General features: G+C 44.7%; 1 protein-coding gene across 6 annotated transcripts; it reads left to right on the top strand.

Moving 5' to 3' along the window:
* The first annotated feature begins 2,005 nt into the window (after positions 1–2,005).
* Positions 2,006–12,388, top strand: LOC144485704 (uncharacterized). 6 transcript variants are annotated; one of them, XM_078203817.1, is made up of 3 exons: positions 2,006–3,054; positions 5,907–5,984; positions 8,507–12,388. In XM_078203817.1, coding segments are annotated over exons 1-3 (1,014 nt in total). In that variant the 5' UTR covers positions 2,006–2,120; the 3' UTR covers positions 8,509–12,388. The 6 variants fall into 6 exon arrangements, 4 of the variants coding, with proteins under 4 accessions (XP_078059943.1, XP_078059942.1, XP_078059944.1 ...); XM_078203816.1 differs by having other exon boundaries at positions 5,907–6,024; positions 8,507–8,847; XR_013496186.1 differs by lacking the exon at positions 5,907–5,984 and having other exon boundaries at positions 2,006–4,001; positions 8,507–8,571.
* Positions 12,389–13,325: the final 937 nt, after the last annotated feature.

Here is a 13,325-nt window from a genome sequence, read left to right as displayed (position 1 = left end):
AATAACTAGACAATCAATATTTCCTTCAATAACTAGATGATCAATATGAGAGGATGAGCATTTCTGTAATTACAAAAGGAAAATTAGTGGCTGCAATTATCCTGAGACATTCTGCATTGTCTACTATCTCCAAATGGGCCTGATAACATAGGGTGGGAACGGAATGTTTAATGTTAGTGTTTGTTGTTGTTTCTGTGCGGAATGTAAGATTCTGTTTCAGAGAAGAAGGTAGAATATTGGATGGTCAAGACTGCTCATTGTCCTTGGAGGGTCATTTTTCCTGAAATTTCTTGAACTTTGTGGTTCTTTTAGGTAGCAATACTTTATCCCGAATATTAGACAGATGGGTGAGCGTTGTCCACCCCAAAGGACAGTAAGTGTCCCGTGTGTATATTTGTGTATGAGTAAGTGTATCCATGAGTGTATGTGTGTATCGTGGAGTATATCTGTGTATATCCTGTGTGCATGTACCTGTTGATATTCGTGGGTTTCTGTGCGTTGAGAAGATGTCCGTTTGTGTGTGACTGCGGGAGAGAATGTGTGGGCCTCTGTGTTTAGCTGTGTGCTGCTTTTCATTAACTGTACTACAAGCCTTCCTCTCCAAACAAACAATGTGGTTCCTGAGAATTCCATGGAGTGATTTGAATGATGCAATTCGGAGATTCTCCATCCAGGGTGAAACCACAGGCTGCCCGTGTGCTGTGTGAAACCTGACATTACACAGGCCTCACTTCTCCCAGAATAACCTGAAGTGTCTGCTGCTTTTCAGATCCCTTTCTTTCCGCTCATCTGTCTGAAGCCACAAACAGAAAGGTCCAGTTTTCTCCTGGACTTTGACACAGAGCAACTTTCACAATGATGCAGAGTTTCAGCCAATGAGGGAGATCCTGGCTCAGTCCCGCCCCTCATTCACTCTGATTGGTTGGAGGACCAGCCGCTCCCCTCATTCACTCTGATTGGTTGGAGGACCAGCCGCTCCCGCTCGGTTCTCCAGTCCCGCCCCTCATTCACTCCGATTGGTTGGAGGACCAGCCGACCACGCTCTGTCCTCCCGCCCCGCCCCCTCTTCCAATTGGTCCGGAGCTGCCGTCAATCAGTGCCCAAAGATTGTGATGTGGAGCATGCGCAGTGTCATTGCTGTCCTTGGCGCTTGTTTGTCCCGGAGAAGCGGAGTCAGCGTTAGGCGGTGGCTGGGAGGATTTGGAAACACTTTGTGGATCCGCAAACCCTTCAGAATCATTGTCAGCTCCCTGGTTTGCAGCTGCGGGGCTTCTCCCTCCCTCCCGGGAACAGGCCCAGGTTAACGGCCCCATCCTGGCTCAGCCACTGGAGGATGGTTCACATCAGAGGATGGGGGAGGGGGACAATAAATAAGAGGTTACACTTTGGCCTCAAATCAATGAGGACTCTGATCTCTGGGAAGGAAGGAAACCCTGGGAGGTGGGCGGGGAGGATTCACAAACACCCGCTGGAGGCCCCAACACCCCCAATAAGACCCATTGGTTTTATTGTCAGTCTGCAGACAGGAGCTGGAGAACTGAACCCAGACAGAGGAGAGGGAGGGAGAAAACTGGGAGTGGAGGAAAGAAATGGTGGAGATGGGTTTGGATTTCAGCCCAGGGAGGAGGGAGAGTGTGTGGGACGGAGATTTACAGATTTGGGGGAACAAGAGAGGAAAAAATGTTCCAGACGAACTAGAATTGTCTGTTCAGAGTTTGTATCGTGTTCTGACAGTGATGACTTTTCTAAACTGTTTTTACAGGATATTGGAAGTGAAAGATTGGCAGACAGAAAATTCAAACCGGACATCACATCTGACAAAGTCATTCAGTTCCTTCGGAGCTGAATATCATTGGTCTTTGAATATGGAAAGAGAAATATTTGTCTGTTCTGCCTGTGGGCAAAGAAATTAAACATCAGTGTGACCGGAAAAGCATCGAGACAAACACACACCCGAGTGAGAGTGTTCCAGTGAACTGAATGTGGAAAGAGCTTGAACCAGTTACACAGCCTGAAAAAACATCACAGTTCACAGCAGGGTGAAACTACGTGTATGTTGTGTGTGTGGATGAGGCTTGAACTGATCATCCAACCTGGAGAAACACAAGGACACCCGCACCATGGAGAAACCGTGGAAATGTGTGGATTGTGGGAAGGGATTCGGTTTCCCATCACAACTGGAAGTTCATCGGCGCAGTCACACTGGGGAGAGACCGTTCACCTGCTCCGTCTGTGGGAAGGGATTCACCCATTCATACAACCTTCTGACTCACCAACGGGTTCACACTGGGGAGAGGCCGTTCACCTGCCCTGTGTGTGGGAAGGGATTCACTCGCTCATCCCACATTGTGACACACCAACTTGTTCACACTGATGAGAGAATGTTTACATGTTCTGACTGTGAGAAGAGTTTTAAATGCAAAAAGGATCTGCTGACACACCAACGAATTCACACTGGGGAGAGACCGTTCACCTGCTCTGTGTGTGGGAAAGGATTCATTCAGTCATCCCACTTGCAGACACATCAACTTGTTCACTCTGATAACAAACTTTTTAATTGTTCCCACTGTGCGAAGAGCTTTAAAAATAAAAAGGATCTGCTAACGCACCAATATGCTCACACTGGGGAGAGGCCATTCACCTGCTGTGTGTGTGGGAAGGGATTCAGCCGTCCATCTGCCCTATTGAACCACCAGAGAATTCACACTGGGGAGAGGCCCTTCACCTGCTCAGACTGTGGGAAGGGATTCACTCGTTCATCCAACTTATTGAATCACCAGCGAGTTCACACTGGGGAGAGGCCGTTCACCTGCTCTGTGTGTGGGAAGGGATTCAGTCAGTCATCCAACCTGCTGACACACCAGAAAGTTCACAGTGCGGAGAGGCCACTTACCTGCTCTGTCTGTGGGAAGGGATTTTCTCATTTATCTTATCTTCTGAAACACCAGCGAGTTCACACTGGGGAGAGGCCGTTCACCTGTAATGTCTGTGGAAAGGGATTTATTCAGTCATCCCACCTGCTAACACACCAGCGAGTTCACAAACGACTGCAAGGTTTGGATTCTACTCTTAATGATGCTGTTAATCATATCCAGGACTGAATCGTGTTCACTCTGACAGTCTTCATCCGTTGAGGTTTAATATTCTGAATAAATATGAAATAGACCAGCTTTGTTTTTTAAAATTGTTGTAGATTTTTGTCTTTCCCACCTGACTGTTTAACATCACCAGGCTGGAGCTCAGAAAAGACAATCGGGGGTGGATCATATGGCAAACAGGACGCAGTCCTTCAGGGTCACAGAGGGACAAACAGCACTTTGCTCTTCCTCGTCTCTCTTCACGACAGCAAAGTACCCGTGTGGTTTAATCCTGAGATGTGCAAGAATCTCAGTCACTCCCTTCTATGTTTCAGCGCTCCTAGACCAGGAACAGAAGTTCCTTTACAACTGTGTTTAGAGTCAGGAAGAACAACAGTGAATGCTGGAAGCATGCTGCTAAATCAGAGATTGGTGCAAAACTGGGATCTGTTCCTGACTGAGAGTGAAATGGCAGGATTAGATTTCCAGACTGAAAATGCAGAAAAGTCTAAAATATTTTAATGTGTTTGTGTGTCAGTGCCAGTTTATTGAACAGAAACCAGCTCAAAATAAATTGGTTAAAGTCTGCATTAAAGTAGCAGCTGGAGAGTTCAAAGGAACCTGTTATCTGCTGGGACAATTAGACAACAATTTGATTCCCACTGAGACCCACAGTGAATGAGGCTCCCGCGGGCCTCATACAAAAAGTGACGCAGACGTTTCAGGGTCAGAGAAAAAGAGTCGGATCTCAACGAAAATGCGCAGGAAATGAAGGCCACAATACAGCCCCAGCTGAATAATATTCCCCCACTGAGCTCAGCCATTGTCAGTGTTGTGAAATGTCACATTTGCCATCCTATTATTCCCGGATCAAATCCAACCATTCTCCGATCCCATCCGCACAAAATCTGCAGATTACCCCGGGTGAATAACTTCCTTAATCTGTACTTAGAAAAATTCTGGATTCGGTGCCTATCTGCCCGGCGACACATTTTAAAAGTGATCTATTATCAAATGCAGCCTCAGAATTGTTCCATTTTCAAGTCCGTGGAGCAGAAATAATAACTGATTGAAATCAGAGCTTTTCTATTTGGGGAATAGAGGGGTACAGTGAAGATTTACTATGCTGATTCCTGGGATGGCAGCTCTGTCATATGAGGAGAGATTAAATCCGTTAGGATTATATTCACTGCGGTTTCGAATAGTGAGAGGGGGTCTCATAGAAACTTATAAAATTCTAACAGGGTTCGACAGGGTAGATCCAGAAGACTGTTCCCAATGGTGGAATCCAGAACCATGGGTCATCTTTTGAAGATAAGGGAAAAACTGAGGTGAAGGGAAATTCCTTCATCCAGAGAGTGTTGAATGTATGGAATTCAATACCACCGAATGTAGTTGAGGCCAAAACGTTGTCTGATTTCAAGAAGAAATTTGATATAGCTCTTGGGGCTAAAGGGGTCGAGGGGGAAGGAGGATCAGGATATTGAATTCCATGATCAGCTATGATTACGATGAATGGCGGAGAAGGCTCCTGCTTCTAGTTTCTATGTTATGAGTCCGTGAAATATTTCCTGGTGCAGAGTTGAGTGACTACTTATCCCCGGTATACTTACAGCACTAACTATTAATTATGTTGAGTCCTGGATGCTACTCATTAATCCCTGTACGTTAGGCTGCTGAATCATTGAATCCCGACAATGCAGGATGGAGCCTGTCCCGACAACAATCCCACCCAGGCCCTATCCCCGTAACCCACATATTTACCCTGCTATCCCCTGACACTTAGGGTAATTTTGCGTGGCCAATCCAGCAAACCTGCACAGTTTAGGAATGTGGAGGGAAACTGGAGCACCTGAGGAAACCCACGCAGACACGGTGAGAAAGTGCAAACTCCACAGAGACAGTGACCCGAGGCTGGAATCGAACCCGTGTCCCTGGGGCTGTGAGGCAACAATGCGAACCACTGCGCCACCGTGTCACCCATAAATGATTAAATTAGAAAAAAGGATCTGCCTTAAGAAAGATTGATGGACTGAGTTCTGAGGAAAGCGAGTTAACCAGTTAATGAGACAGAATAAGTGATGATGTGGGAGAGAGCAGAGAGAGAGCAAAGACTTTAGAAATAAGTTTACGGCCAGGGAAGGAATGTGATTGGAAAGTGCCAGCTATATTAAATCATTAACTAACAGTGATTGGTTCACTGGTTACGGGGCGGCATGATGCCACAATGGTCAGCGCTGCTGTCTCACAGTGTCAGGGACCCGGGTTCAATTCCGGCTTCGGATCACTTTCTGTCTGAGTTTGCATGTTCTCCCAGTGTCTACGTGGGTCCCCTTCGGGTTCTCCTGTTTCCTCCCACAGTCCAAAGATGTGCAGGTTAGGTTGATTGGCCATGCTAAATTGACCCGAGCGTCAGGGGATACGCAGGGTAAATACATGGAGTTGCGGGAGTGGAGCCTGGGTGGTATTGTGACCGGTATAGACTCGATGGGGCGAATGGCCTCCTTCTGCACTGCAGGGATTTTATGATTCGCAGCTGACGTCAGCTCAGGGAGATGAGCCAATCGCAGCACTGAGAAACGCCTCCCTGTTTCTGAATACTTGAAGCTGCCTCTGATCTGAGTTCACTCTGTGATATAAGACTAGAGGCAGCAACTTATTGTAAACATTGTCGCTGCTTACTGTCCAATCAGGAACCATGTATCTCCTGTGTGCTTTACTGATAACAATGACCACGCTGCCCGGTGAGTCTGAGCTCAGATCCTCAGTGTGTGTTTCATGGGTTATATTTGTTCACAGATTTCTCACACATTCTACATTTTGTTGCAGGAATCAATGGCCAAGATTCAGTTTCCCAGGACCCGGCTGAATTAACGGTTCAGGAAGGATTGAACGTAATAGTGAATTGTAATTACACAACAACGGATGCTTTTCCAAATCTCTTCTGGTACATCCAGTATCCCGGGGAAGCTCCGAGATATTTACTGCAGAAATATAGCACGGGGGGCGGAGAAAAGTCTCCAGATTTCCCTGACCGGTTTTCTGCTGATTTGGACAAGGACAAGAAAACAGTTCCTTTAAATATCACTGGGGTCCATGTCTCTGACTCTGCCGTGTATCACTGTGCGCTGAGCCCCACACTGCTACAGAGGCGCAGTGAGCCCGTACAAAAACCTGCAAAGGCACTCTCACCTCCTCTCACTGAATCAGATCTGTGACCTGGATTGTGAACTGTTAATACAAACAGAACAATTGTATAACGAAGAGTTAGTCCGAATGTTCTCATTCCATGGTGCTGAATGTGCCATTCTTGTTTAAACACTCTGCAATGCTGAGACTGGGAGAAGTGAACAACAGGGGGCAGCATTGCAGCTTCCATTTTACTATTATTCCTTCCAAAGTGGATAAGCTCACACTTACCAACGCTATACTCCATCTGCCAGATCCTCGCCCACTCACTTAGCCTATCCAAATCTCTCTGCAGACTTACCGCATCCTCCACGCAATTCACTTTCCCACTCATCTTTGTGTCATCCGCAAACTTTGTTACCCAACACTCGGTCCCCTCCTCCAGATCGTCTATGCATATGGTAAATACTTGAGGCCCCAGCACCAATCCCTGTGGCACGCCACTAGTCACCAACTGCCAACCAGAAAAGCACCCATTTATTCCAACTCTCTGCTTCCTGTTAGATAGCCAATCCCCAATCCACGCTAACACTTTACCCCTAACTCCGTGCACCCTGATTTTCTGCAGCAACCTTTTGTGAGGCACCTTATCGAACGCCTTCTGGAAATCCAAAAACACCACATCCACTGGTTCCCCTCTGTCAACCGCACTCGTTACATCAACATAAAAATCCAGTAAATTTGTCAAACACGACTTTCCCTTCATGAATCCATGCTGTGTCTGCTTGATCAAACCATTTTTTTCCAGGTGTCCTGCTATTTCTTCCTTAATGATGAATTCCAGCAATTTCCCAACTACGGACGTTAAGCTAACCGGCCTGTAGTTACCCGCCTTTTGTCTACCTCCTTTTTTAAACAGTGGCGTCACATTAGCTGTTTTCCAATCAGCCGGCACTTCCCCAGAGTCCAGCGTATTTTGATAAATTACAACCAACGCATCCTCTATTACTTCTGCCATTTCTTTCAGTCCCCTGGGATGCATTCCATCCGGGCCCGGGGACTTGTCTACCTTTAGTCCCATTAGCCTCCCAAGCACTACCTCTTTAGTAATAGTAATCATTTTAAGGACCTCATCCCCTACAGTCCCATGACCGTCAATTTTCGGTAAGCTATTTGTGTCCTCTACCGTGAAGACTGATACAAAAAACTTGTTTAAGGCCTCAGCCATTTCCTCGTTTCCCATTATTAAATCCCCCTTCTCATCTACTAAGGGTCCAACATTTACTTTAGCTACTCTTTTCCTTTTTATATATTTGTAAAAACTTTTACTATCTCTCTGTCCCTCCCCCCCCCCCCCTGGGCTTTGCCCCCCCCCCCTGGGCTTTGCCCCCCCCCCCCCCGGGCTTTGCCCCCCCCCCCGGGCTTTGCCCCCCCCCGGGCTTTGCCCCCCCCCCCGGGCTTTGCCCCCCCCGGGCTTTGCCCCCCCCGGGCATTGCCCCCCCCCGAGCATTGCCCCCCCCCGAGCATTGCCCCCCCAACCCACACATCCTGGGACACTAAGTGGCAATTGAGCATGGCCAATCAACCTAACCTGTACATCTTATAAACAGTAAGAAGTCTCACAATACCAGGTTAAAGTCCAACAGGTTTATTTGATCGCACGAGCTTTCGGAGCACTGCTCCTTCATCAGGTGAATGGCCACTCACCTGATGAACCTGGTGTTGTGTGCCCACCCCAGTCCAACGCCGACATCTCCACGTCATCTTATGGACTGCAGATTGATTCTCTGGAGAATCCTGTTCTTTCTCTCTATCAACATTCCTCTGCAAGTTTTATTTCCTTCAAGTACCCATCCAATTTCATTTTGAAATGATTGAATCTTCTGTTCCACCATCCTCATAGGCAGCGAGTTCTAGATCATGTGCTCTCCCTACCTAAATATAAATCTTCCTCAAATTCCTGCTCTACCACTACTCAAGTAATGTCCTGTATGTTACACTTTTATCCAGTATTATAGACATCTGTCTGGCAGCCTGCATGGAGATTTTCAGCTCCCTGTGTCCAGGACAGGAAGCCGTGAGCATGGATCTGTCAATCAGCCTCAATCAGCACCTTCAGGAGAATTGGGAGGGTGAATATTAGATACAGCAGAGTGAGAATTGAGGGAGAGTGTGTGGGATGGAGATTTACTGTGTTTGGGGAATGAGAGAGGAAAGAATGTTCCATAGAAACTAGAATTGTCTGTTCTGAATTTCTGTCCTGTACTGACACTGATGAATTTTGTAATCTCCTTTTGCAGGATATCAGAAGGTGGGGATTTACAGACAGAAATCTCGAATCAAACGTCACATCAACATCTGACAGACATTTGATTGATTGGGACCCGAATATCATTGGCCTTTCAATCTTGAAGGAGAAATCTTTTAATGTTCTGTCTGCGTCAGAATTTTTTATAACATAAATGTGACTGGAAATACACCAAGACACAGACACACCTGAGTGAGAGTGTTCCAGTGCACTGAGTGTGGAAAGAGCTTTAACCAGTTACACAGCCTGAAAATACATCGCAGTATTCACAGCGGGGAGAGACTGTACCCGTGTTCTGTGTGAGATTTAATTGACTGTTTAACCAGGAGGGTGACAAAGACACCTGCACCATGGAGAAACCGTGGAAATGTGGGGACTGTGGGAAGGCATGTCAGTGCCCATCTGAGCTGGAAACCCATCGACGCAGCCACACCGGGGAGAGACCATTCACCTGCCTTGAGTGTAGGAAGTGTTTCACTCAGTCAAGCAACCTGCTGAGACACAAGCGAGTTCACACTGGGGAGAAACCGTACACTTGCTGTGTGTGTGGGAAGGGATTCACACATTCGTCCACCCTGCAGGATCACCAGCGGGTTCACACCGGGGAGAAGCCTGTCACCTGCTCCAAGTGCGGGAAGGGATTCAGTCGGTTATCAAACCTGCAGGAACACCAGCGAGTTCACACTGGGGAGAAACCATGCACCTGTTGGGCGTGTGGGAAAGGATTCACTCAGTCATCCAGCCTGCTGAGACACCAGCGAGTTCACAAGTGATGGCAGGGGTTGGATTCTGTTTTATTGCTGCTGTTAATCACATCCAGGACTGAACCATGTTCATTCTGACAGTTGGTGAAGTGGGAGGGTCGGAGGGTTTCTTTCTGCTGGACTGGCCGGTCTCACGACTTTGCTTCTAGTTCGCTGATGCTCTTTGAGCCTGGGAGAGCACATTGCCACTGAAATGATCCACAAAAGCTGATGAAGGACATTTATTTTATCCTGGATAGTAAATAGTGTTTTTCCTACCACTACAGGTAGATTTAAAATAAATACAGAAAGGACTGGAAAAACACAACACGTCTTGCAGCATCTGTGGAGAGAGAAACAGTGTTAATGTTTCACACTACTGGATTGGGAATCAATCTTGTAAACCTCCTCTGAACTGCTTCCAATGTATTTATATCCTTTGTTTAATAGGAGACAAAATTGTACCCTGTGTTCAAGGTGCAATCTCAGCAACGCCCTGCACAACTGAAGCATAACATCTTTACTTCTATGTTCAATTTCTCTCAGAATAAAGGATAGCATTCCATTTATAAGAACTTTGATTTGTTTGAACTAAGATTTATGAGGGTTCTCTTGTTTACAATAACCTCCCCAATCGTAAATCACACCAGGTTCCAGTGACTTAATCATATGGCAAGAAAGAACACTTTAAATGGTGAATTCAGAAAGTTTATTAACCATTAAAAATGTAACGAGTCAGAAAGATAAAAAAGCAAAGTATCGATCAACAGCAAAAGGAGGAGAGCTTAACTTCAACTTCTCCATCCTTCTCAAACCAGGACATGAAGTGATGGCTCTGAAAACGTGGATAACTTGTAAAACCAGCAGCTCTCAACGTCTCTCTGTAGGGCACAGTGTGAGGCACTGCTGCCTCACAGCAGAGGGTTCGAGTCCCGGCTTGGGTCACTGGCTGTGCGGAGTTCGCCCATTCTCCCCGTGTCTGTGCAGGTTTCCTCTGGGTGCTCCGGTTTCCTCCCACAGTCCGAAAGACGTGCTGGTTGGGTACATTGGCCATGCTAAATTCTTCCTCAGTTTACCCAAACAGGCACCAGAGTGTGGCGACTGGGGGATTATCAGAGTAACTTCATTGCAATGTTAATGTAAGTCTATGTGTGACACTAATAAACAAACTATAAAAAAAGTTAACTTTTAAAAACTTCTACCAGATTGGTTTCTCGAATCCCCTTTTTTATACTTTCAAAATGTAGAAAGCCATCCTCAGCTAATTGTTAGGAATTAGCCAATTGGTCTATAACTTGTCAATAATGAAATTGATTTGGTTTTTAGCTAATTGCACATATTGTCTTAATTTTAAGACATACCTTTCTCTCAAACGATATCTCTTAGCTTGGGGTAGCCCAAGTGTTGACCGATAATTGGTTCACATCAGTCATTCAATGTTGAGACATCTTGAACAGGAGCCGATTCATTCCCTCCAGTCAAGGTTAACAAGTCCTTTCATCTTTCTTTATTCTGTCAGCATGGGAAGGGAACATCTTATAATTCCCACAGCATTTTAACCATTCTTAAAGTGTTTATAATTCTAAAAGCTATAAACCTGTGTTCAAATTTATATTTCCAGCCTTTATAACATATGTATTAATGAATCATTTATTATTTAATTGTCTCACAATTAATGCTGTCTATTTAACTAATCTGGCTGCTTTCCAATTGTGGGAACTTCAGGCCACAAAAAAGGTAGTTAGAGTCGTAGAGGTTTACAGCATGGAAACAGGCCTTTCGGCCCAACTTGTCCATGCTGCCCAGTTTTTACCACTAAGCTAGTCCTAATTGCCCTGGAATATTACTCATGATCTGTGCTTCCAAGCATTTTGAATGTGCATCTACAACAAGCAAAAACATGTGATTCATGAAAGGCCCCCCAAAGTCCACATGTAGTCTGGACCACGGCCTATCAGGCCACTCCCGAGGATGAAGTGGTAATGTACCCAGTGTGTTGTGGGGAATGAACTCAGAAGAATCATTCAACACTCAAACCTGATTCAATCGACAAACAGTTTATTGAGTTACGCCAGCGGGGAGAAGCCACAGGGGCTGACCATGTGCAACTCCACCCAACAAAGAATATCATCAATTCTTATCCAGTTACTCAGCCCATCCCGGCTGGACACAATCCAATCAGAATGGTGATAGATTACATACATTATAGGTTCAATAAAATTAGTATCTGGGCATTATGGGGCTTTGTGATCATCTCATGGACAGATAGGTGCCCCCATCATGATGTTTTCCAGACCCCCTCGTCTACCATCCTTGGGGTTTTCTTTGTACATAGACTCAGTTTGAAAAGGGGTGGATTAAAAATTCTCAAATGGATGTCAGCACCCTTCCTTTGTTTCAATCTAATGACCACACGGTCTGGGAACATTTCTATTTAATAATCTCTCCTTTTAAACTCTGTTCTTCAGTATCCAATTCCAGAATTTTCCTTTTCATTGTGTTAATTGTGTCAGGATTAAATCTTTGGACCTGACAGGAAGTTTAACCCAAGATCAATCCAACACAGGATTGGTCAGAATCGTTTCATATGTACCAAATTTTAAATAACTGAAGGGGGCGACCTTTATGCTTAATATCATGGATATTTTTACGTGTGTATATCAAATTTATTTTAAAATATTGTCAACAGTTCACAGCAATGCGATGACTCATGGAGAGGCTCCTTGCACCCCCTAATCACTTCAGACAGCCTTAATCACTTTAGACTCCAAGCAGGGAAACACAGACAATAGCTCAACTGATTAGATTATGCAAGAAGCTCAAATCACAAAGGGAGCCCTCCAGAAACAGATCAGCCCAGGGGAAATGGGATCAGCTCCACCTATCTATAATGGCTGTTTTAATATCTCGCTATTGTGCCACTGCTTTGTGTTATGAGCTGGTACTGATCATGTAACTTGTCGTAAATGTTGAACCTATTACCATATGTTTGGCATGAAGTTCAAAACCCTATAAACTGTAAAGCGCATAATGGCCAGGCAGAGCAGTTGACGAGCAGCTGTCTCTCCCCAGGCCTGCGGTTTTGTTATTTTAAACAGAGAATAAAATTTGTGTTGCCTTTTTGTACTGTACTCATGTCTGCTTGTCTTTCATGCTGGTAGGAAGTGAGAAAACTTCCCCTTACAATAACCATGACAAATTAAAACTCTCAATTTCATGAGTGAGTTTTATCTGGATTAAAATTCCCACATGTTTAGTAAAATATCCTGGAATCCTGTCTCTGGACAGTAAATATGGCTCCAGGTTCATAACTTTTGAAAAAAAAAGCTTTATTCATTACACTTCCATTTTAAAAATCTGTTTGATTTAAATCACAGACAAAAAACCTCAAAGCTTAAAGCGTTCAACCCACAAATATCATCCACACACCAACAGAGAAACTTAGCATGTGCTTTACAATAATAACCAAAATTAATTACTTAAGCATTCTTCTGATTCTGTTTTTAAACTCCCAAAAATGCCTTTAATTAAAGACTCAAGGTAAGGTTAATTCCCCAGAAAGATAAACCTTAACAAATGTAGCCCAAAACAATGATAAAACACATCTACAAACATCCACACAAAAACAAACAAAACACACAGATTCTCACAGCTTGTAAATTTCAAACAATGAATCCTCAGCATTCTCTCTCGCAGCTATAACTTCTTAAAGCGACAGAGCACTACAAGCTCACAACTCCTTGATTAAAATAAGATGCAAGATCCTTCATTGTAACTTAACCCTTTTTAAGCCAACTTCCAAGGCCTGATTTTATCAGCAACATCTAATCTTTGTTAATTTAAAATCCCAAACACGTTACCACCTGCAAACTCTTTGTTCTTTATCTGGTGTTGAGGTGACAACAAAATAAAATTCTCAGTTATTCCAAATTCCTCCAGGGTATGCTTAAAATTTCCACATTTAACTGGCTCCAATAAATCCACAATTATAAACTAAAATAGACACGAGTTTCTGGGTGATTTAAAAACAAGTTAAAAACAAGATGCCAGAGGAAAGATAGAACAGGA

Source organism: Mustelus asterias, unplaced genomic scaffold (genome assembly GCF_964213995.1).
Source record: "Mustelus asterias unplaced genomic scaffold, sMusAst1.hap1.1 HAP1_SCAFFOLD_211, whole genome shotgun sequence".
In the NCBI taxonomy this organism is placed as follows: Eukaryota; Metazoa; Chordata; class Chondrichthyes; order Carcharhiniformes; family Triakidae; genus Mustelus; species Mustelus asterias.
The sequence above is the reverse complement of the archived record's forward strand: the minus strand, read 5'-3'. Positions and strand labels throughout refer to the sequence as shown.

Coding starts and splice junctions, on each gene's coding strand:
- LOC144485704 (XM_078203815.1), top strand. CDS start 2,121: ATGGAGAAACCGTGGAAATGTGTGGATTGTGGGAAGGGATTCGGTTTC. Junction 3,055..5,906: donor AGTTCACAAACGACTGCAAG/GTTTGGATTCTA, acceptor ATTTTGTTGCAG/GAATCAATGGCCAAGATTCA.